The sequence below is a fragment of the Leptidea sinapis genome, chromosome 47, assembly GCF_905404315.1.
Source record: "Leptidea sinapis chromosome 47, ilLepSina1.1, whole genome shotgun sequence".
In the NCBI taxonomy this organism is placed as follows: domain Eukaryota; kingdom Metazoa; phylum Arthropoda; class Insecta; order Lepidoptera; family Pieridae; genus Leptidea; species Leptidea sinapis.
In genome coordinates this window covers 7239088-7264461 of record NC_066311.1, presented here as the reverse complement: position 1 = coordinate 7264461, position 25374 = coordinate 7239088, and the positions used below count along the sequence as shown (strand labels likewise).

The 25374-nt window shown below is 36.5% G+C and overlaps 1 protein-coding gene across 1 annotated transcript; it reads right to left on the bottom strand.

Moving 5' to 3' along the window:
• Positions 1–569: 569 nt before the first annotated feature.
• On the bottom strand, positions 570–24377 carry LOC126978114 (NEDD8 ultimate buster 1-like). Its single transcript, XM_050826843.1, has 14 exons — positions 24243–24377; positions 24031–24164; positions 23686–23942; positions 22034–22134; positions 21644–21765; positions 20428–20585; positions 19616–19812; positions 15247–15371; positions 11827–11990; positions 10066–10234; positions 8557–8643; positions 7687–7798; positions 6681–6759; positions 570–4276 (listed from the first exon to the last, which is right to left on the bottom strand). The coding sequence occupies exons 2-14, from the start codon at positions 24154–24156 to the stop codon at positions 4150–4152; spliced, it is 1824 nt and encodes a 607-aa protein (XP_050682800.1). The 5' UTR covers positions 24157–24164; positions 24243–24377; the 3' UTR covers positions 570–4149.
• Between the last annotated feature and the right edge of the window lie 997 nt (positions 24378–25374).

Here is a 25374-nt window from a genome sequence, read left to right as displayed (position 1 = left end):
GATCAGTGATTTAGGCGTGAAAGAGCCTCAAACAAAGATCATTTTCATTATACATATATACTAGCTGACTCGACAGACGTTGTTCTGCAGATAATAAAAAAAAAACTGTTTATAGGAATTTGCCAATAATATTTCAAATCATCATGCTCCCTGTTGTAATAATGAAATTGTTTCACAGCGGAACTGTCAAACTGTGCGTCACTAAATTCACTCATAGAAAATATGTCCATACAAAACAAATATTGAAAATAAAAATAATTATGGGTCCCAAATCAAAATAAAAACTATCCTATCTCTCAAGTTGGACAAAACTGCACTCCATGAAGTAATCCCCATTTAAATCCGTTCATTAGTTTAGGTGTCCATCGCGGATAAACAACGTGTCACGTAATTTATATATATTAAGATATAGATTAAGATAAACACAGATTGGTATCAAACAAAGGAAAGCGGAGCTTGAATACATAATTTTGACTTATTTCCCTAACTTTTTCCACTTGCATTAACCTTTCTAAACAAGTTCTTTTAGGTATATTAAATAAAACTTCTTTTACGAAAAAAAATGTTTTATTAGCATTTCCGTATACACCAAGGACGTATTTACAATAATACGTAAGTACTATAAAATAGGGTATATAGTAATAAATACATTTTTTCACAGGTTTTGAAAATACCTACGATTACAATATCCGCGTTACATAATAAACAAGTTTTATAGTATACAAGTCTTTTCAAGAACAAGATTCGAATTTTACCCCGCCACTATATTATTGCGAATATTATTCTCATTTATCTCAGAAGAACAGTACAGTACGAAACATCTACTTCCTTAGTGGATTTGCGTCTACATTCATTTCGTGAGTAATCTAAAACAGAAGTTTTAAACAGCCAATAACTTTCAACAAAAAATATGTATTGGAAACGTTACACAGTCTGAATTGATTTACTTAGTAAGATTATTTACTACATCCGATAAATCCTTCCTCGGGGCATAAGAAGAATAGGGAAGTCCCAGGCCCAAGGGTGGCGTAAGGGGCAACTAAGGGCATTTACCAATGAGAGGCTCTTTTGCACAAATGCCAGCTAGATTATGGGTAACAAAACGGCGTGCCGTGAAGCAGTAATGTGTAAACATTATTGTGTTTCAGTCTGAAGTAGAGTCTGAGACTAAGTATCTTATGTCTCAAGGTGACGAGCGCAATTGTAATGCCCCTCAGAATTTTTGAGTTCTTCAGGAATCCTAAGCGGCACGGCATTGTAAAGGGCAGGGCGTATCAATTACTATCAGCTGAATGCCATGCTCGTCTCGTCCCTTATTGTCATAAAATAGATTAAAAAAATCTTCCGACGTACGGAACATAAGACTCGTTTCTCAATAGGATATGAGAGGATGAGACATGCGCCATCTTAGTGACGTCAGGCCCAGGCAAACACTTCAAAAACCAAATTTACAAAACCGTCGTATATACAAATAGCAAAGCAACTCCACTGATAGACGGAGGAACGATGAAATGTGGTAGTGATGAAAGAGTGGCGACGCCTGCTGCCTGCGTCATCTGCGGTAGTACCGATTTGTTCAATTGCGTAACAGTACTCAAATTTATACATGTCACATACACGACAATATGTTTCAAAGAAGAAGGTACGTTTTACTTTAAATATGTTTAAATATGACCACCTTTGTCTTAAAATGGGGGTGTGTCAACATCTTATAGAATGTCTATGTGAAAACACTTGCTTATTTTTAGCTAATTGACGTCGAGACAGCGATGTGGTAAATATGATAAAGTTCCGTCTATGTTCCAACGTGCGAGTTGTACAAATCCAATCCAGAGATCGAAAGGGGCGCACGTTTCTTGCTACTCAAGAAGGAAATATTTATCTCACATTATTCAGTGTCTTACATGGAGGTTATGTTATTTAGCCAAATGATTTGAGTTTTCTTTAGTGTTAATTCTGCCAATATTTGTCTTTATTCGTCATGATGGAGTCTCGTGCCAGATTTTGGAGAGTCAACACGTCCTGAGGATGCTTCGTGTAGAAGCGATACACGTGTCGAATTTAAAGACAAATATTGGCGGAATTAACACTAAAGAAAACTCAAATCATTTGGATAATTATGGATTTCCGCAAAGTAACGCCTACTTCAATATTTTTTTTATGTTATTTAGTTTAATTTGGCACGTATTAACAAATAATATGTGATAATAATAACGTATAACACAAAATACTGCATAGGTACTAAGACACCATTTTAGCTAACGTATAAAATTATTTATAACCGACACAATTGATCGGCAGAGTACGTAAATAGTACTAAAATCCCAAAAATATGAAGTAAAAAACAGCAATATATAAATATTCATAGTATAAAAGAAACGATATGATAAAATATTAAGTAATATAGTTGGAAGACTTGAATACATTGTGAAGAAGATTAAAATGATCACGAGATACAATCATTACGCCCCGATTTCAAAATTGTAGAAGAACCCGATTATAACTAAGGTTACTCGTGTAAGCGAGTTTACAGATACAATTCGGATTTCACCAACGCAAACTAAACGCAGTTACAGCCTAACTTTGGACATTTAATCGTGTTTAGGCCTATCGCAGATGACACACTTTTTGTGCTATCGAGTCAGCGGCACAAAAAATGTCTGCATTGCGGACAAAATGTCTGGCAGATTTTACACAGACTCAACGCACACGACGTACACTTTCGGTCATTTTGTCGGCAGAACTGTAGGGATGTACACGCAATGGAATTACAGAGGTGGCGGTGTATTATTTCGTACTTGAGATATAAAAAAATAAGAAGAATTTTTTCATAAAGATTATTAAAGCGACTCTTTCATATTAGACATTCAGTCCTAAAACTATATTTGCACACTTCATCCCGCAATTTTCTTTTAAAATTTCTGTCAAGATACTCTGCCAAACATGTATGTGTGTTTGCGGGTCGTATGCAGTACTGCATATAATTCTATAGGTTTTATCATCACAGACTAAAAAGTGCGTCACGGAAAGTCTGTCGTCTGCGATAGGCCTAACATGAACTATCGTAGCAGGCCTATACCTAGGCCTAACTTTTTGCTCTTAATAGTGATTTTAAATTTTATAAGATATAATAGCTTTAAGGGTAAATGTATACACTTTTATAATGAAGTCCCAGTCAGTTCAGGCATTATATATAAATAAATTTTAATGTTTTACTACTCCACAGCTGAATATCTAAGAAATACGACAGCATGGGACTAGATTATGATTATTTTCTAGTAATGAGAGTACAATATTGTATATTTCATTAAAATGAGCGCAAAAAAAAAGAATTCTGGGAGGGTTTCTTACGCCGCTTCTTGTCTCTCAGAGCGCCATTTGTTTCCGAAGCGGTAGTAGTATCTAGTATATTAGTAGTGAAATCAAAATGAATTCTAAAGGAATAGATTTTGAGAAAATAAATGCCTTTTATGCCTTTTACAACAATGGGACGACTCGTCGCTGTTATCCGTTATTTCCTTGGCAAAAGGCATACAGAATAATCGTTAGCTCCTGGAGATTACAAGACGATAGAAGGGCGGACTTGTCGCGAAGATCTCGCTCATGGAAGTAGCTTGTTGGGGTACATTATTAGCAACACTCCGGGTTAAACCCATTCCAAGAGCCTAACCAAACCTTCAACAAGAGGCACAAGGGCTAAGTAGGGAAAACTTACGCATTCTAACCAGGACTCTAACGGGGCACTGCAGACTAAGAAAACACCTCCCAATCTAAGGTCCTAGAGATTGCAGAGCGTGTAGACTCTGTAATATTGCAGATGAAACCCAGTTACACATTCTCTCTGAATGTATACCTTTGGGAAGTCCAATTCCTCAACCACTTGAGATACGTCAGCTCACTGCAAAAGATATAATAAGATTCATGAAAAGTATCAATCTTAGCAGTGAGCTTAGTTAACAGTGGTTATCACAATAGATCACATTGGTTGCAGTGAAACAGGGCTGTGATGAACTGTACCAAAGCCACTTTACAAACCATAACTATAGGGTAAGTTAAGAGCATACTAGATCCAACAAATTATCATCACAAACGCAATTGTAAAAACAAACGTGAAAAAATATTGCGATGTACGTGCGATGACGTCATGAGTTAGAGCAGCGACTTGTACTGCGCTAAGAAGTGGCTCTCGTCTGTCAGACTGGTGTCCAGGTAATCTTCGTCGTCAGCTCTGATGGCGTTCCGTAGCCGACGTAGAGCCTCCTCCCGTGCCTTGCGTCTGGAAAAAGATTAGGATATCAAAAAAAAATCAAACTCGTAGTTATAGGAGGGAAAAATAATAAACATTTACCAAAGAATACCTAGTTCAAATATGTATTTTTAAAAACCATGTATAAATAATTAAAAAAAAATAGCCTTTATTATTACTAGTGACTTAATTTTTCTTATAAATAAAAGTTAGATTAGCTTAACTAGTAATTTGACTCTCGACAAAGGCCTCCTCTAAAGACTTCCACCTTATTCGGTCTCTGGCTACTCTCATCCAGTCAGTCCGTTGTCCATTTCTCTTTCTTTTCCCTCAGAATGTGTCCAGTCCATTTCCACTTTTGCTTTTGACAGAGCATGTGTGCGTTTTTGAATTTTGTCTGACTCTTAATGTTTTCTAACTTAACTTTGTCTCGTCGCCGAACTCCAATTACGCTCCTTTCTATGGAGTTTTTGCACACTTTTACTTTTTCCGAGAGATGGTCTGTTAGGGCGCAAGTTTGACATCCATATATTATGACATGGGAGTATACACGTGTTATAGACTTTTCTTTTTATTCCTATAGATATTTCGGGGTTTTTCATGATTTCACTCAAAGACCAGTATCTTTTCCATGTATTACAAATGCGTCTGTCTATTTCTTTCTCATGTTATTTCTAGGGGGGTTATTAACTGTCCTAAATAGATATATTCTGTGACATATTCTACTGTTTCATTGTTAACTACTATCGAACCAGTTGTGCCGGATGAGTTGGTCATGGTTTTCGTTTTGGACGCATTTATTTGCAAGCCGGCTTTAGCACTTTCGTTTGCAAGTTGATGCAACTATTGCTCTATTTCACTCTCCGAAAATAGAATAATGTCATCTGCGAATCGTAAATGGTTCAATTTTTCGCCGTTTATATTTAGGCCAAAACTCTAGTTTCCTGAAAATCATCTCTAGGACTGCTGTGAAGAGCTTAGGAGAAGTAGGATCGCCTTGACGGACCCTCCTCTCGATGCGGAACTCTTCTCCAGGTGTCTCCAGTTTGACCTGTGCAGTACTGTAAAGATATACATTTTGGAGAAGACGAATGTACTTGTTGTTTACTACCTGTTTTCGCAGTGCATCCCAAATGTAATCATGTTCCAGAGAATCAAACGCTTTATTGAAGTAAAAACCATGTAAATAAGAATAATCATTCTCTACAATATTTGAAAGTTCCTTTCTGATAATGTTTTTTAAAATAGGACCACTCTGCATATATATTATACTTGAAAAATTAAAGAGAAAATTATATCGAAAATATAAGCGACACACGACTTTGATAATCTTCTGCGTCCATCAGAGGAACAACTTATTAACAACCTATTAGAAATCGGTATACACGGCGATCTACTTCGAACGTTGAGTTCTTACGTGGGCAACCGTAGTCAAGCCGTTACACCTCCAAATTTCTTAAAGTGTCTACTGGCATGCCTCAAGGGTCACACCTCGGTCCTTTTTTATTTACCGTTTATATAAATGACATAGACACCTGTTTCAGAAATACTGGTCATCTTCTTTATGCTGATGATAATAAGATTTATAGAACTATAGCCAGCCGTAATGACTGCCTTAAATTACACACCGATTTAGAACATTGTGAAAGGTATTGCCGTAGAAATCACATATATCTTTTAATCCCAAAAAGTGTAACATTATAACATTTAGTCTGAAGCATAGCCCTATTATTCACGATTACGTTCTTTCTGGTAACGTTATAAATCGGATTGTGGTAATTATGAACTTGGATGTTATTATGCTTGACTCAAAGCTACGGTTTGACTATTATGTTGATCACATTGTAGGGAGGTCCTATCAACAGTTAGGTATCATTTATTTATTTCGTAAAATCTACAGCATATAACATCACTTATTTGATAAAGTATTGTATTTCAAAACATGGGCCAACAAAGATTTTATATTATTTAGGCAAGACAAAATTCTTAAGTAGCTTCCTAAAGATAAACTGAAACAAGAAAAAAAAGTGAGTACGTATTACATTCAGTTTACACTTCTGTGTGTGTGTGGTAGGTGTGGGTATGTGTATATCTTATGTGGGGCGTTTGGGTATTATTATGAGAGTTTTATAGACGGTGATGTAATGACAACATTAGTTATTTTGACTGTCGTAATTGTTTGATATTATCCCCCTTAATTATAATAGTCTGCTAACTTAAAGCATTGCTAATTCTCAGTCTGTCTTCTTCTATTGACCTAAGTCAGAATGAGAAATAACACTCTGTAGCGGCTGTTTTAAGTTAGCGGACCATTATGAATAAGGGTAAGGGTAATATGGGTAAATATTTAACATTTTGGATGAATTTATTTTTGGTTAGATAGAAAATATCTAATCCTGGAAATTATGTATTATAAAAGTGTGGAATCACTCACTTTTTTATCCTCTCCTCGTTCTTCTGTCGTTTGCGAGACGCCTCTGCACTTTCACTTGTTGATGGGTTAGATGACTGACCTGTTTGAATTAAAATATAATTTTCTTATTTCATCTAATTACAATCATATAACAAGGTTATTTATAGTGCATAAAGGGTGGCTTATGATATAATTGAGCCCATATGATGTTAAGCAAAACCTGATATTTATCCTGAAATCGGGTATGCCGTCATAGTTTCACATTTTAGACATTCATCAAAAGTGGTCTGACTGTAAAAAAAATTCAGATCATATTGTCGCTGCTATGGGTCGATATTTCCTAACATTTTATTTGTGGAATTGGCATTTTTATTTATGGAAGAGGAGGATAAACGCGCGTAAGCCCAAATGATGGAAGTTTCGGGAGATGCGCCTTGTGCCGTGCACAATCTTTGATTGTGTATTGAAATTGCCTTTGTTACATCCAGAGTAAATTAGCTGGTTTCTCATTTATTTTATTTATTTATTTACATTAAAGTTTACAAAAGAAAATACTTAAAGCTAGCATCAGAAAACCACACGACTTTGTAATATATGCTAAAAAGGAGTTAAATCTAGGTACACTAACTACAGAACATTAGTTAGATAAATTGTGCAAATATATTTATTTTAAGTGATTTAAAAAGTATAATTTCAGTTTTTTCTTAATATTACGAGGATTTATACAGTTCCGTACATCTGTGGGTAATTCATTAATTAGGCGAGGAAATAGGTAAGCATTCTTTCGTTCGCCATATCTATTGAGCGCGCTCGGAGCGTATAAACGGCCCCGAGAGACGGCCCGCGTGCATACAGGATGTTGTATCCCTGTATTTAGTTTTGACAAAGTTTTATTTAACATTGAATATTTCATCAGTATCTGCACCGGTAAAATTTTGCAATGTTTAAAAAGTTCAGTTTCAGAATAGTCACTTTGATTTTTGTTAGGCAAAAGTTTTAATATTCTTCTATGAAATGTAGATATTACATGGCTGTGAGCAGTCCCCGCTGCTCAGCATTTCTATTGTAGTGTTGAGGTCGTTGTTAGCGGCTCGGAGAGCAGCTGACGCCTGCTCGACCGGGTATCCCATTATTTTCAACTGAAAAAAAAAAACACTTTTTTAGAGGACATACACATCACAAATTATAGCACAAAAGCATTACAAACTAGAGAAAAAAAGACATTTTGAAGCAGATTAGTTTATGAAATGTAATATTATGAAATGTCTGATGACAAAATTCAACAAGTTATGTGTCGATAGAGATACCAACTGTTTGAAAAAAAATCTCACTAATGTTTCCGTTCTGAGCACATAACAAAGACAGGTTTTCAAATTTAAATTCATATATTTACAATAGTAATTTGAATCACTTATTGAACGTCAAAAACTACCACCAATTCGAAAATATGTACTTCAGACATATTTTTTTTAAATTTAGTTACAATTAAATGTGGTATATTCATACCAGTGGGAGGCTCCTTTGCACAGGATGCCGGCTAGATTATAGGTACCACAACGGTGCCTGTTTCTGCTGTGAAGCGGTAATGTATAAGCATTATTGTGTTTCGGTCTGAAGGTCGCCGTAGCTAGTGAAATTACTGGGCAAAAGAGTCATAACATCCTAAGTCTCAAGGTGACGAGCGCAATTGTAGCGCTACTAAGAATTGTTGGGTTTTTCAAGAATCCTGAGCGGCACTGCATTGCAATGGGCAGGGCGTGTCAATTACCGTTAGCTGACCGTCCTGCTCATCCCTTATTTTCATAAAATAAGTGGTCCTTTAAGGGTTCAACGATATTAAGCATTAATGAATGTTGGGTAAAAAACCTCTGGATAAATAAGTACTTATTATGGTTACCTCTTCCAACAGTCTTGCATCGGCTTCGACCTGCGATTCAGACGATGAAGACGTCTCGTCTTGATCCGACGCATCGCTGTCTCGCAGCTGTAACAGTCCATAATCATTTATAAATTAATGGTTTTATATAATATCATATAAGTAACGGAGCGATTTCTTGGTAACTCTAAAGCTTATATTAGATAAATAACCGTAAAGATATTTTTCTACTCCTGTACTTTTATCTGTCATTTATACATCCAAAATTACTAATATAAGTACATACTTTATTAAGTCTTTGAATAAGTCTAAGCTCTATGGCCTAAAAAACATTGTTTACCGTACCATAATGACGCCAAAAAATCAGATTTCTTTGGCCACAGACAACTGAATCTAGGTTAGTTATGGTAGGTATTGTTCGTATTATACAATATTCATAATATTTTAATGTTTGAAATCATTAGACTAAACATTTTAATGTCAACTTAAGAAAATAAACTTGTTAATATAATTTGCTAAGATGCTGCCAGGTGTAGGTACCTATCTTTTGTAATTTCACATTTTTCGCGTTCGCTGTAGTATGGGTGTGCCTATGCCATTCCTTGAAGTAAAAATGTACAGAATACATTTCCTGCCCAATTAAGCCGCAACTCGAAATCTTGTTGTTGATAACCCACTCACGTTTTTTGACCCTTCTTATACAACTGTTACATAAAATACTATCAAAACAAGCTGTAGTTTATTTCTTCTACCCCCTGCGCCTTTTGCTGCCATTACGAATTAGCTTCCTTGTGCTGTGTTACCAGGATATAGGTACCCTTTTCTGAAACGCCGGAAACGCTCCTGTGATTCCTCGAGTTTGACCTATCTAGTTGAAGCGCAGAGGAATCCCTAAGATTGTAATAATCAAATAAAGTGTAAAATACAACACCAATAGGGCGTTGTCAGTTGACTGTCTACATTGACCACCAATACAGGCATTCGAGTTGCACAACGGTATGGGGAGGTCGATTAAAATGTTTGAAATTCTATTATTACAGTAATTTGTTTCTTTTATTATATGGTTTGATCCAAAACAGTAAGTCAAGCTAATATTACCATAGTAAACAAATAAAATTTGAAAACAAAATTTTATGAACGATGCGGGACTCGTACTCACGACGTCTCGCGTTCCGTGCGAGTGCTCTTCCAACTGAGCTAACCGTTCGAGTATGTTTTAGTGTATGCTTTGTTCAACTCTCAGGTTGTGGCTCTACAGGATCTATTTTACATTTGATAACCTGCTCAACCCCAATATTTGCATATTGGGAAATCGACTTGAGATGTCGCTCTTGAAAATCTAAACAATTTGTTACGTTTTTAAAGTGATAACCCTCACTTCTATGATTAAAACACAAATAAAATTTGAAAACAAAATTTTATTTCATAAAATTCTCCTAACAAAATTTCCTACTATGTAATCCATAGTAGGAAATTTTGTTAAGAGTAGTTCAACACGACACCATTCGTTTTGTTCGCATGAGGACTTACCAGATCTGGATGGTCGTTGATGAGTCTGACCGCATCTGTGACATTGTTATTTGAGTTCCGCAGAGCCAGCACGGCTAGACGTCGAGAGAACCCCATCTCCTGCAGCGACCGCACCAGGTCGACACTCACGGTTGACCCGTCCATGCATACACCCAGCGCGCGACTTTCTCTGTACATTCAGGTTAAATATTAAGACTAGCAATTAGATTATTGCCACTTCATCTCTTTAAATCGAAATTTTTCGAAGTGGTACGACATGGGTACCTTCAAAAAAAGGCGCGTACACCTTCCTTAAAGGCGTAAAGGTGATTCCTCTGGTGTTGTAAGAGAAAGTGGGCGGCGGTGATCACTTAACATCAGGTGATTCGAACGCTCGTTTGTCCTCCTTTTCCATAGATTAGACAGTTAATTGTTTCACCTTTTCATTTCAATGAATAAATAATATTTGTTACATTATAAAAACTTTATTTATTTCTTTATTTGCCAGTAAAGGCTCCTGGCTCTCACAGGATGCCAGTTAGATTATGGGTACCACAACGCCACCTATTGCTGCCGTGAAGCAGTAATGTCTAAACATTATTGTATTTCGGTCTGAAGGACGTCGTAACTAGTGAAATTACTGAGCAAATGAGACATAGCATCTTGTCTCAAGGTGGTGAGCGCGTTTGTAGTGCCGCTCAGAATTTTTGGCTTTTTTAAGAATCTTAAGTGGCACTGCATTGTAATGGGCAGGGCGTATCAATAACCATCAACTGAACGTCCTGCTCTTCTCATCCTCTATTGAAATAAAAAAAATATGCTAAGTTAAGTTTAACAAAGGTCTTTTTAGTAAAGTTTAAGTTCTATTCTTCACAGTCGTTCCCTCATTGCCGAGGATCGTGACTCCGCTTAAGTTTGTCTACAGATTTCCTGCATCTGTTTCGGTCTGTCGCATGGTGGAGTGCGATGCTAATGGGTTGGTTAGTCTGCTCGGATATTTGGTCAGACCAGCGTCGGGGGCTCCGGCCTCTTGGTCTGTTCCCCTCAATTTTCCCGGTGACCATCAGACGTTCTAGGTTATCCGCACCGCATCGTGCAATGTGGCCTAAATTCTATACTCACGTCTAAACGTCACTCATTTTAATTATTATTATGACATAAACTCATCGGTCGTAATCATTGTGTTCGTAATCAATGTCGGTGAGACCTACTACTACTACCTACCAGCTCAGGTGCGAAGTTGGAACATATCACACTTACAACGGCCTGATAAAGTAACTGCTATTTGCCGTTAACTAGTTGTTCCAACGCCCATTATACGTGAGTATAACCGCTTTATTTATTGAAATAATATTTAAATTGAAAATAGTCTGGTGTAAGCCTTATCTTTTATTTTATAGTGTTCTCCCATTGAACCAACCGTTCGAGTGACGTATCGTTGATAAATCTTGTATGTCTAAACAATTTGTTATGTTTTTAAAGTGATAACCCGGATAGAAGTGATTCTAGGATCAATACATAAATAAAACTTGAAAACAGAACACAACCTGAGAGTTGAACAAAGCGTACAAGATTTTATGACGATAAGTTGAGTCCCGCATCGTTCATAAATTTGTTTTCAATTTCATTATTGTATGCCTTGTTCAACCCTCAGGTTGTGGCTTCATTAATTTAAAAAAAAAGTAACTAATTGTTTAAACGCAAGCTATTTTTTTTTCTCTCATTCCGAAAAAGCACGCCTGTACTCGGTTATTAATTAAAAATAGAAGAACAAAGGCTCACCTAGCATCTCTGCTGCTCTTCCTTGCAGCGTCTCTCTCCTTCTTCTTTTCTTCGAGATAATGATGAGCGCGGTTGACGTCCCCGTTGGTGGCTCTCAGGCCGGTGCACGCTTGACCACGGCTCCATCCCAACTCCATTACAGCTTCTACTGACGTCTCGTCAACCTTGGTAAAATATCATTCTATACTTTAGAAGAAGAAATACTTTTATCATTTTTATCTTTTATCTTAAAAAAATTATTAATACATGTTGTTCTTTTATATTATTCACTTTTAGCAGGAGTTATACCATAGTTTAACATCCCCATTATCAGTGGCGTGCAGTGGTTTTCTAGCAAGGTATGCACTGTAGTTCCAAGTAGAAGTTCTTCTTCTTCGAGTGCCTCTCCGACTAGCGAAGGTTGGCGGTCAGCTTTGTAGTTTCAATTGTTTGTCCTTCGCGAGGCGAAATAGTTCTGCCGCACTCGCGATGCCAGTCCACTCTCGGATGTTGCGCTGCCAAGACTTTTTTCTGCGACGTACGCCTCTTCTTCCGGCAACTTTTCCCATCATGATGAGTTGTAGGAGTTTGTACCTCTCGTGTCTAAGCACGTGCCCCAAATATGCGACTTTATATTAAGTAGAAGTAATACCGCTTTAATCCGACAGTACGACATAAGTTGTATGAATACATATTGAAACGCTCCTTGCTTCATATATGCATATTAACTTTAACACTAGTCAATATGTTATGTTTTAAAGTGATAACCCTCACTTCTAGGATTAATACACAAATAAAATTTGAAAAACAAAACTTTATAAACGAAGCGGGATTCGAAGCCACGACCTCCACCTTAGTGCCGGTGCTCTAACCAACTGAGCTAGCCGTTCGAGTACCGCCTCGTTATAAAATTCTGTTTGCTTTGTTCAACTGTCAGGTTGTGGTTTCATCTACAGGATCTACTTTACAGTTGATAACCTGCTCAACCCCAATATTTGCATATTAGGAAATTGACTTGAGATGTCGCTCTTGTCTTGTCTTGTCATCTAAACAATATTATGTTAACACTAGTGCTATGTTTATTTAGGTTCATAACGAGTTAGGCACTGCCTCATACCTATATGATATGCACGCCCCAGCCCATTATATTATTATACGTCGAGTTTTGGGCTGATCACATAAAATTTTATAATATTATATTAAGTATACTAAGTTTTCGTGTGATTTGAAGATGGGCTGGGAGTTTCTTATCAGTTCTACTACCCATGTCATAGCTCCTTTACGAACTGATTTATCATCATGAAATTTACCAAGTGATGTTTTACCAGTGGGTGCCTCCTTTGCACAGGATGCCGGCTAGATTATGGGTACCACAACGGTTCCTTTTTCTACCGTAAAGCAGTAATGTGTAAGCATTATTGTGTTTCGGTCTGAAGGGCGCCGTAGCAAGTGAAATTACTGGACAAATGAGACTTAACATCTTATGTCTCAAGGTGCCGAGTGGAATTGTAGTGCTGTTCAGAAATTTTGGGGTTTTTCAAGAATCCTAAACGTCTGCATGTATGTTATTTTCACTCCCTATGGTAAATAAATATATTTCTATTTTTTAATCATTTTTTTTATTACTATGCAATAAAACTCATTATTACCTGTTATCAAGGTATAGATATGTCCCACCCTTAAAGTCGTCTTAAGTTTATTTTGCGTATTTAATAAATCTCTTGTGAAATATTTTCATCTCTTTAGACCTGGCTAAGTAGTTTGTCGTCTTAGGGCCGATTTTTCAATCTGTACAAATCCCAAAAATATCCCACTAACTAAGGTATTAAAACACTTAATAGGGGCGTACCAATCGTATATTCACCAGTTACATAATAAGTAAGCTCACAGTTCTATAATAAACTTAGATAATGCGTCCTTGATGGCTTAGGGCGACATCTATGAACAATATCAAACTGTAATCGGTTACAAACCCTAACACAATCTTCAGTTAAACAACTAGATAAGAGAAATTCGACAGATAGCGCAATTTCGAATTTTTCAACAGGCAGATAGAAGTTATCGAACCAATTAAGACTATATCGGGTGATTATATTTATCGGCCCCTTTGGGAGCCGGTTAAGAGCCGGATAATTAGGACGTGTTTTAAAGGTTTTTAGGCTATATGTGTAGATAAGTCATTCTCTAGTTATAAGTGTATTATCTCATGTCAAAAGATCTAATGATCTAATAACTATCATCTTTTGACGACTACACACGTAATTTATGTTATAACTATCTAATATAGTAGAAATTATAATACAATGGATATTTTTGAGAAAATTGACGACTTCGCGAATGAAGAAGAAATCCATTTCCTCAACTTTGTAAACCCACCGGACAGAAAAACCAGTGTTGTGAGAGAGAGACCAGATCACAACATCTGGAATGATAATGAGTTCTGGAAGAAATTTCGACTAAAAAAAGAAACTGTTGCCTACTTAATAAACTAAATAAGAAATAAACATTTTGACTGTTGCTTCTCAATACATTTTTGATAATGTTTAGTATGTTCATAAGCACATTGAGGAATTTTCTAGAAACTGTGACATTCATAATGTTAACACGAGGAACAAACATAAACTTGTTATGCATACTACTCAGTTGGGTCGAGTTAGTAAGTCTTTTGTTTGGCGATGTATATGCTTCTAAATTTAAAAGAATTGTTAAAAAACGTTTGTGTGGGAAAGGTTATTATAGCATAAACGATTTTCTTAATGACACCACTGACTGGGATTAAAGCGAACACCCTCAGGCTCTTTAATTATTAATGTTTATTGTACGATATTACATTGTAATCCATATTTTATATAAAAAAAAACGCCCGCTGAGTTTTTTGCGCCCATTCTTCTCAGGTCTGAGGCAGTCTCTTTTGAATGGGTGGTAGATTTAGACGTTCAATAAGTGATTATAAATCCTATTTTGAATAAAAATATTTGAATTTGAATTTAATCTCATTGATTGAGGATAAAATTAAATATGAAACCCAAAGGTTTGTAGTATTTTTAATGATACCTCAATATCATAGAAGTAAGTACCACGAAACCAAATTTAAATTGAAATAAACTGAACAAATAAACGACTGAATTAGAGGTTTGGTGTTATTATTGTTGTGATAAATGTGTAATGTCAAACAAGTATCGTTTCTCTGTCTTATGCGTTAAATAATATATATGTCCATCTCGCTTGCACGTATGAAGTGTGAAGTTGCTTCTACAATACCACAGACAACTATTCTTTGGATAAAAAGCGATTGAAAAATTCAAAAATTTTAATCGTTAGACAGTAAGTTAATTTTATTCTCTCGATAGTTATCTGGTGATTAATCTGAGGATTGAAAAATCGGCCCCTTTAGGAATATTTTAAGTAGAATAACGTACACCATTATGAAAGTAACCTCACCTGCAGACTGTTCAACTCTCTCTCTGCCTTCTCTAGCAGAGCACGTGCTTCCTGTCGTTTGTTCTGATGGTAGGCCACAATACCCTGCAGTAAGTATAGCCGCATGAACAGTACACGCTCGTTTTCTAAGCAAAGACAAATAAAAACAGCTTACTAAGAGATATGGTGGGAGGCAATAAGTTGTTCAAAACGAAATGAAAATGTAAATCACTTAAAACAATCGCGCAACCACCTATGAAAACACTGCGAAAGGCACCCACTTGGAATCACGGGCACTCCGGAGTTCGGACACATATCCCGAAAGCTTGCGGTATACTGAATCAACAAACACTCAAAATGGCGAAAAGAATAAATCGTACATGGCATTCCCTACAATTCTAGTTTATCGATACTTTTTTACACTTACTTGGTAAGCCAACAACCTTAACATGGCAAATTAAAAACTAGGATTAATACACAAATAAAATTTTAAAACAAAATTTTATGAACGATGCGGGACTCGAATCCACGACTGGCATTCTGTGCGAGCGCCCTTCCACTGAGCCAACCGTTCGAATGACGTAAAGGTCATAAAATCTAGTATGCTTTGTTCAACTCTCAGGTTGCGGCTTCATCTACAGGATCCACTTTACAGTTGATAACCTGCTAAACCCCAATATTTGCATATTAGAAAATTGACTTGAGATGTCGCTCTTGTAAATCTAAACAATTTGTTATGTTTTTAAAGTGATAACCTTCACTTCTAGGATTAATACACAAATAAAATTTGAAAACAAAATTTTATGAACGATGCGGGACTCGAAGAGAGTTGAACAAAGCATACAAGATTTTATGACGATACGTCACTCGAACGGTCAAATTTTATTTGTGTATTAATCCTAGAAGTGAGGGTTATCACTTTAAAAACATAACAAATTGATTAAAAACTAGTATTTCGGTGTCATTCGAATGGTACAATTCGAACATTTTTAACAATTATTAATAAATTATTGAATGGATAAGCTTTGTAAAAGACTTTTACAAAGACATTTTTTTTGAAATACAATAAATACTTTCGAAACCACTATTTTCTGAGCAGTGAACAGGTAAGATTTTTGATAGGTTACTATTAAACTACGTAAAATGTGTTTGTGCAAGCTGTTTAGCTTTAAATACTTACGGCCATACAAATAAACTTGGTCTAAAGTTATACCTGAGAATAAACCATGAATATGCAAAATGTTAACAAATTGACATTTTGCTTATGATTGAATTATACGGACGTATAAACGTTTCCGTACGTAAGAGCAATAACCGAATGGTGCCCCAAAGGAAATAAGAGGAATAGAGGAAGACAGTTCATACGGTGGGAGAATGAACTGAAACAGATAGGAGGACCACTATGGACTAGAATAACAAGGAACCGGAAAGAATGGAAGACCTTAGAGGAGGCCTTTGTCGAAGGACAAACAGTTACTGCAAACAATTAAGTTAATAATATAGTCATATAAGATGAGTTAATTAATTAAAATGTTTTATAGTATGTGTATTAGCTAGTAAGTAAATTTTTGTTTTGTTAACTGTAATAAAGACTTTATTATTATTATTATATAAACGTTTCCCGCGTTTAATTGCAAAGCTGCTTGACATTCGGAAAACTTCAGAATAATAATCAGTTAGAATTATCAATCATTGTATTGTCAGTGTTCTCAGTGATACAGTCAAAATTTTGTATATTCTTGGTTCATTCTATGGTATAACTTAATACCAAGTTTATTTGTAGGGCCGTTGCAATGTAGTGTTTTTTTCAACAATTATTCAATAATTTAAAATTAAACTTAAACAGGTTTTTATTTATCCATTACTGATCCCTTTATAGGAAGCTAATTATAAATAGAATATGTCTTACTCTTCGCGGTCCAAACTTCGACCGTTGCCGACCGTTTTGTAAAACGTCGCCATCAAAGAGTAAGCCGGCACGTGTCCGGTGAGCGTGGGTGGACGCCTCGCACCAATTGATCCATCGTCTTACATAGTCCGGACGAAAATAATAATAAATTGTGCGATGGACAATACGACATACCATCGAATATGATACCGGACCGATTCCGTTGGTTCGGCCCCACCAAATGCGACCATGTGTTAAGGCTATATATATATTAAATGTCAGACATTTCAAAGCGTCAGTTGTGTGTCAACTGTCAGCTGTCAGCGGGCGCGGTGTCTGTCCATCAGCTTGTCCGGCTCAATGGCAATATGCAACATCTCCGAGGTGGACAGCACCTTGGTGGAACTCCTGTCTATCTGCCGGATCAGAAAGTACGGCTCGTCGACGAGCTCATTCGGTCGTTCGTCATCCATTGTCCCTCTAAGCGCTTGACCGTCAAAAGATTTGGACAGCATCTGCGATTTATCTTCAGGTCTGCATGATCGTCGCGAAAATATGCCGTATTTGAGATGAGGCGCGTACGGGTCTCGCCCACGAGTCAACGCCCGCGGTCTCAGCCAAGTGTTCGACTGATTGGTATGGTCACAGGGCGTGATGACTGAAGCTGTCATGGCGACCCTCTTGTTACTTCGCGACCACAGAGGAGGGTGATTCCGCATTTTTAGTTTACATTTACTCTTTCCTTTTTCCATTTTTTCGTATTATTTTAATATTAATTGAAAAAAACATATTTCAGAGGGTTTGGATTTTTATATTTTTATATATATAATACACGTGCCCGCGTACTGTGGCGGCTTCTCTTTGGTGGCGGTGCTTTTCAACTATTGCGCGGAACCTGGCAATGCCTCTTGTTGATGTTCAAATATTCAAGTTCATTGAATCATTGACCTAGTGACCCAATTTCAACATTCAAATTTGCTCAAAATAAAAGTCTACTTTTTGACAAAACTAATGCACGGATTTTATTAACTTACTAGCTGACCCGGCACACGTTGTTTTGCCATATAAAGTATAATTCACGCGATAGTTTTATAAGTAATAAAATATTGCCTATATTATAGCCTGTACATCATTTTGTTCTATTGTCAATAGTTTTTGCAGCGCACGCAAAAATAGGTTTTCGATTTTACACCTTGTGTTACAAAATAGCAATTTTATTACGGATCCCTAATTTTGAAAAAAAAAAACATAGCCTATAGCCTTCCTCGATAAATGGACTACCCAACACTGAAAGAATCATTCAAATCGGACCAGTAGTACCAGAGATTAGCGCGTTCAAACAAACAAACAAACAAACACTGCAGCTTTATATATTAGTATAGATTGCATATCGTCAACAAATGTGCTGATTCGTATATACCTACATTTATTTCATATTCGTTAAATCTAACATATAACATTCTCATGTCGCGGTGTTCGTTGTTAAACTCCTTCGAAACGGCTTGACCGATTCTCATGAAATTTTGAGTGCATTTGGGTAGGTCTGAGAATCGGACATCTATTTTTCATCCCCCTAAATGTTAAGGGTGGTCTACGCCAAATTTTAATTTTTTGACATTTTTTTTTAAATTTGTTTTTTTTTATATTGAGTCAGCATTGAAAAATACATACAACTTCAATTTTCACCTATCTACGATCAACAGTTACTTTTGTATCGCGATTTTAATATCGGCAACTTTTTTTTTTTTTACGGAATAGGAGGACAAACCAGCGTACGGGTCACCTGTTGTTAAGTGATCACCGCCGCCCACAATCTCTTGCAACACCAGTGGAATCACAGGAGCGTTGCCGGCCTTTAAGGAAGGTGTACGCGCTTTTTTGAAGGTACCCATGTCGTATTGTCCCGGAAACACCGCACAAGGAAGCTCATTCTATAGCTTTGTAGTACGTGGAAGAAAGCTCCTTGAAAACCGCACTGTGGAGGACCGCCACACATCCAGATGGTGAGGATGATATCCTAACTTGTGGCGTTTGTTGTTTGTTTGTAATGACAGTTTTTATTACCCAAGAGGTCTGTATAAAGCTGAGGTTGGTGGTAGACTGGAGACTTTAAAAAATAGCCACAAATCAGCCTGCCACAAGCACTACAACTAAAGGCTACTTTAACACAGGCAACCTGTGTTGCCTTTAGGACGTGTTGTCTCGCCAAAATCTGGCACGAGACTGCTAGTGAACGATGCGGGATTCGAACCCACGACCTCCGGCGTTCCGTGCCGGTGCTCTAACCAACTGAGCTAACCGTTAATTGTAGTCTCCTGAGGATGCCTCGTGTAGAGGCGAAACACGTGTCGAATTGTTTTAAAAACAAATATTGGCGGAATTAACACTAAAGAAAACTTAAATCATTTGCATAATTATGGATTTCCGCAAAGTAACGCCTAATTCAATAAACAAGCCTGGTGGCAGCTTAGGTGGCGGACTGTAGGTAACATATAAACATACCAGCAGTCCCTTTTAAAGCTATCAATCTCTCATGTTCTTCGCCATAAGTCTTTCTGAAGGCCAATTCGGCCCTAGTGAGTCTCGTGGCCGCATCATTGGCAGACTGCAAACTGCGTAGGCAGAGGTAGCACCACGCTATATCCAACTGCAATACAGCCCAGTTGTCCACAGAACTCAGGATTTGAGAGCGACATTCGCTGAAATATTTTATATGATAGTGGTAAATGGTAAAACAAAATATTTCACTAACATTCACAAGTGCCATTTTTACGAATTTAATTTACGAAGTAAGTAAATAAATGATTTTTGTTTGTTTTTATATTCATCACTATTGCACCATTAGCTTTAAAATGTCTAAGTATTAAGTAAAAATAGACAACATCATCATCAGCCGGACGACTGCTGGGCAAACGCCTCCCCCAAAGATTTCCACGACGATCGGTCCTGCGCTGCTCTCATCCAACGTATTCCGGCGATCTTAACCAGATCGTCGGTCCATCTTGAGGGGGGCCTACCAACACTGCGTCTTCCGGTACGTGGTCGCCATTCGAGGACTTTACTGCCCCAACGGCCAATTATCCGTCAACCTATGTGCACTGCCCAGTGCCACTTCAGTTTCGCAATCATTTGGGCTATGTTATATAACTTTGGTTTTCCTACGGATCTCCTCATTTCTGATTCGATCTCGCAGGGAAAGTCCGTAAAAAGAATGAACTGAAATAAATTAAAGGTTCAGCATAATTAGTACACTACTGTGGTTTCAAGTTTACAAATACAAAACGATAACTATAATAAGGCTTGCAATATCCTACCTGAGTTGTCTATCAGCTTCTAAAAGCAAAACCAACGCAAGCGAATAGTCATGTTTCTTGATAGCAGCTCTCCCGCGGCTATGCATAGCCAAACCAACACTGAGTGCCCTTTTCTCTGCTCGTGGCAACTCTATGGTATTCCCCGATTGATCTTCTAACTGAAATTCGAAAATTTGCGGAATTAAGAATAGAGAAAGGCCGTGTTAGGTTGATATCATTTATGTTGTATTGTTATATTGTACCTTGTAAAATGATATTTTTTTTTATATAAGAGGGGGCAAACGGGCAAGTGGCTCACGGGATGAGGAGAGGTGAGGCAACCACCCTGCCGGCCTTTAAGGTGGGAGTATACTCTTTTCTTGAAGGTCCCTAAGTCATATCGATTCGGGAAAACCGCAGCCGGTAATTGATTCCACAAAGTGGCTGTGCGAGGCAAGGAAATTCTTGCAAAAGCCAGACGTCAACGTGATTCGGGTGGTACTTTGCACATTATGTCCGGTGTTGGAATTCAGCCACTGGAATCAACCAGAATAGCTCCTCTGAGTACTCCCCGTAATAAATGTGGTAGAAGATGCAGAGAGCCCAGATCTCTACGCAACACAATGATATGGGAAATAAATAATTATCAATTCTTGTACCTATTTTTTATGGATGAGGAGGAGAAAACGAGTGTAAGTACAGGTCACCTGATGTTAAGTGGTCACCGCCACTACCCATATTTTCTTGCAACGCGAGAGGAATCACATGGGCTTGGCCGGACTTTTAGAAGAGTGCACACGCTTTTTAAAAGGTACCCATGTCATATCGTCCTGGTAACACCGCACTAGGATACTCTCTTTAATTGGTTGTACGTGGAAGAAATTTCACAAATCCAGATGGTGGGAATAATATTGTAATTGTGGTTAGTCCTGCGAATGTGGAATTCGGTGGCAGGAATCAGGCCAAACAGTTCGTTATTCGTGTTCTTCGGAAGATTCCCTGTGATAATTGTGGTAGAAGACACACAATGGGGGGATGTCTCTGTGCAACACCAAGTGATTGAGTCGGTCACAGAGCACTGGATCTCCCACAATTCGAGAAGCTGTGCATTACACATGGTTAAATGGCTGGAGCATATAGACATGAGGCTGTACATGAGAAATGATCACTTATTGTAATACCTGACTTCCTTTCATATAAAATTGGTGCTATAGTTTTCCTTTACATATAAACATACCCTCATATATTCTTCATCATCAGCTAACTCATCCACATATTCAGAGAGCAGAGTTGCATCATCTAGTGTTTCTTTCATCTCCATATACATATTATCTTCCTTCTTCACTTGTTCCGGGCTTTCTGCAGTAATGATAACATAAATACTTAAAAAGCACTTTCCTCCAGGAATGTTTTGTTTATTACTTTTTAACCTCCCAATATTTTGGCATGACATTTAAGACTGTTTTGTTTGCCTGCACAATATAGCAAAAGGTGTTCTTTTAGTAAAAGTGGCTGTGGTCTAACCAATGAACAAGTCACATGCATGTTTTTATTTTTTTAAGATGGTCTTAGATTTGACTTATTTTTCAACCTAATATTAATTGTTCTACAATTTTAATCTGTTTACCTGCCATAATCAGGGCCATTAATTGTATTCCATTGTTCACTCCTTGCTCAGCCAAGCTTGGTGCAGATTTTATGACTTTGCCATTAAATATTAGCTTCACTCTGATAAAATCAATAATATTAAATACAATATAAGGGTATGAAGATATTTAATATAATTTTAACCTGCACAAAACACTCAAAATGTGCATGAAAACAAAATTTATTTAAATTATATTTTACAAATGTCATACTTAATAACTCTTTAAGAAGGTGGATGCTGCATACCCATGACATCAGATATTATATAATTTTCAGGCATGTCCAATTAAAATTCCACTCCAAAGGAGATAAATTTATTGTTTATTTATCTTGAATAAACAAAAAGGAATAAAAGGCATCGATTTTTATCAAAACTCCTTTTGTCATACCAATTATAGCTCTACCACCACTTTGAAATGAATTGGAAATTTTAGAAACAATACAATTTATAAAATATTGTAATGCAAGTTTTTCATGAGTACATATAAATCTATTGTTAGGAAGTCATATTTTCTCCTAATATACTCTACTGCAAGTCATGCAATAGAATTTCCTTACAAATTTTTGAGGATATTTTTTCTTGTTATTTAATAAAAAAGAAAATATTTAAGAAAATGCCCCACAGATATGACCTAAGGATCTTTACACTATCTCCGCATTGCAAGACCAATTAAGCCATACAACAATTTACACATTAGCTGAAATATGCAAAATATAATAATATGTGAACAAGTGCAGACAGAGTTGGAGGCAGGGGCGGCATATCATATAGGCAATTAGGCAGTGAACACCTCGTTTTGAACCTATATGAATATAGTGTTAGTTACTTTATTATGTTCTGTTATTTTAAAATCAAAGTTCTTTTGAACACAAACTCATAAAATTTTCCTTACGATAGTTACTAAATACCTACAGTAAGCAATATCCAGATTGCATATTCCAAAGCTCAACTATGATTAGTTAGATCTACAGTGCCTACCTTGCTAGAAACAAATGTTTTGAGTGGAGGCATAGCATGTAATATTACACTACATTTTCATCCAGTTCACCCTACTGCATGCTTTATTGTTTCTCAATAGAATATCAATATTAATAAAATTCATGTGGCATTGCAAAGTAATACATATTACTATATATTATATACTATAATTTATATTTATATAGTTTATTCTTCATTACCTTTTATGAAATCTAATATATAAAATTCTTGTCTCCGAAACGGCTTGACCGATTCTCATGAAATTTTGAGTGCATATTGGATAGGTCTGAGAATCGGACAACATCTATTTTTCATCGCCCTAAATGTTTAGTGATTAATATTATTTAAACACAATTCATCTATGGGACACCTTACAAACTAATTTGTTTTGTATATTACAGCCATTGTAACATTGTATTACTCCACTTGATTGAAAAGATTGACTGATGAGCTTCTTGTATGTTCTTATAACAAGCTCAACTTTTTCCGAACATATGGTAGATTCAGTAATTTAAAGAAATATTTATAGTGACAATTCAAAAGCGTTTAGTTTAAGACTATTTGGATTAAGTTCATTTGACTTACTTTGAAAGAATATCTAATTGTAACAAGAATCCTTACTTTATGTCTCATTCCAAAATAAACAATCTTACCTTGGTGATTCAACACCTAATGCTTCAGCAACAGTTTCCATCAACTCTGATCCCATTATGGTCAGTTTCCTCACAACCCGGATAACACCTTTGTTGCCTGGTCCTGTAGTTTTTACTCTTAATGTAGCACATCCAGTTTCTTTATACTCCTCATTGGCTTTTGACCTCTCTATTGAATGCTGCTGAAGCTCTTTCAGTCCATCAATTATTATGTTTACATCTATTGATAAATCTATGGCATATGCATTTGCTAACTCCTGAAAAATTATAAATATTTTGATAAATAATCACTTTTAATATCTATCTATTTTAAGAATTAGAAACGCAAGAAAACTATATACTAACCAGAAAGCTCTCGGTGTTTTGATCATCACTTGAAATATAAGGAGGATCCCACAACTTAATTTTACCTTCATTTAACTTTGCTCTTAGTTTTATAAGCAAGTCTTCGTGCTCAAGACTTGATTCCATCTTGAAAACTGAAGGAAAATGATTTGCAATATTTAGGCTGATGTAAAGTTATGTAGGGATATCATGAAAAATCTCGCATTAGTTACCCTTTCCATTCAATGAATTTTAATTTTTAATCTTGGTTCTTGGATCTAAGTGACTTTTGTTGTGATTTGAGGTGTTCTCAAGTGTACTGTCATCTGTGGCTTCTGCATGATTTCAGATATCCCAGAATTGCAATTTGCTATTTGACATTTTCAATACTTGTAGAATAACTTGACACATGACATTCTAGTTTCTACAAATTTTAAATGGGCCTTTGCGAGGGTTGATATTTTAATCCCAATTTTTATTAGAAAGAGCTCAATATTCAACCCCATTATGAAATAAATGTGTCAATAAAAGTTAATAAATGTAAACTGACAGCTGTTTTTTGTGAAATTTTATTTAAATTATGTCTGTTGGGACGTTGGCAACTCAAAGCACAACATTTTTCAATTTAAGGGATTACTTACAAGATTAAGCTCCCTTATTCTCTGCGGTGAATGATCTCAGCAGTAACAATTTTCTTAGTTTCTGATCGTGACCTTATTCCTTCAGGAATCAGATATAACAGAATCGGTTAATATACACTCGTCATTGGTGAAATCTAAAAAGCCGTCGTAAAATACGCCATCTAATCGTCCGTGACGCCATCAACCCAAACAATAAAAATAAGCTCCCTCGAGTGTTAGCTGGTTTTAGGGAAAAAGAAACCATCCTTAAAGTTAATTACTCTTCAGAGCAAAATTACTCTTTGATCTGAGAATTCGGTGTGTGGTGCTACTATTTGATTGTAGGTAATGTGGTCCTATAATCTTTTTTATAAAAATGTTGTTTTAAGGAGAGTAATAAAGAAAGCGATCCCTGACAAGAAAAACATGTTGGATTGGTAAAAAAGTGATGATACCTACATATATCATCCTCCTAGCATGGTAATCGGGTGCTTCAAGTAACTTTCATACTAAGAGCGCTTTCCCACTACGTCCAATCAGAGGTCGATCCATATCCGTAAAAACACGGTCCGAAGTAGTCGTAGAACTATTTCTACGGTTGATTGAAATAAATCGGATGACGGAAACCGGATCTAGTGCGAAAACTTCCATACTATGCCAGCACTCCACTCTATTTCGTTAATGTATTAAGCAGTGCAGAATAATGGCTAAAACTATGTGCGGTAAAAAAAAATAATCAATGTGT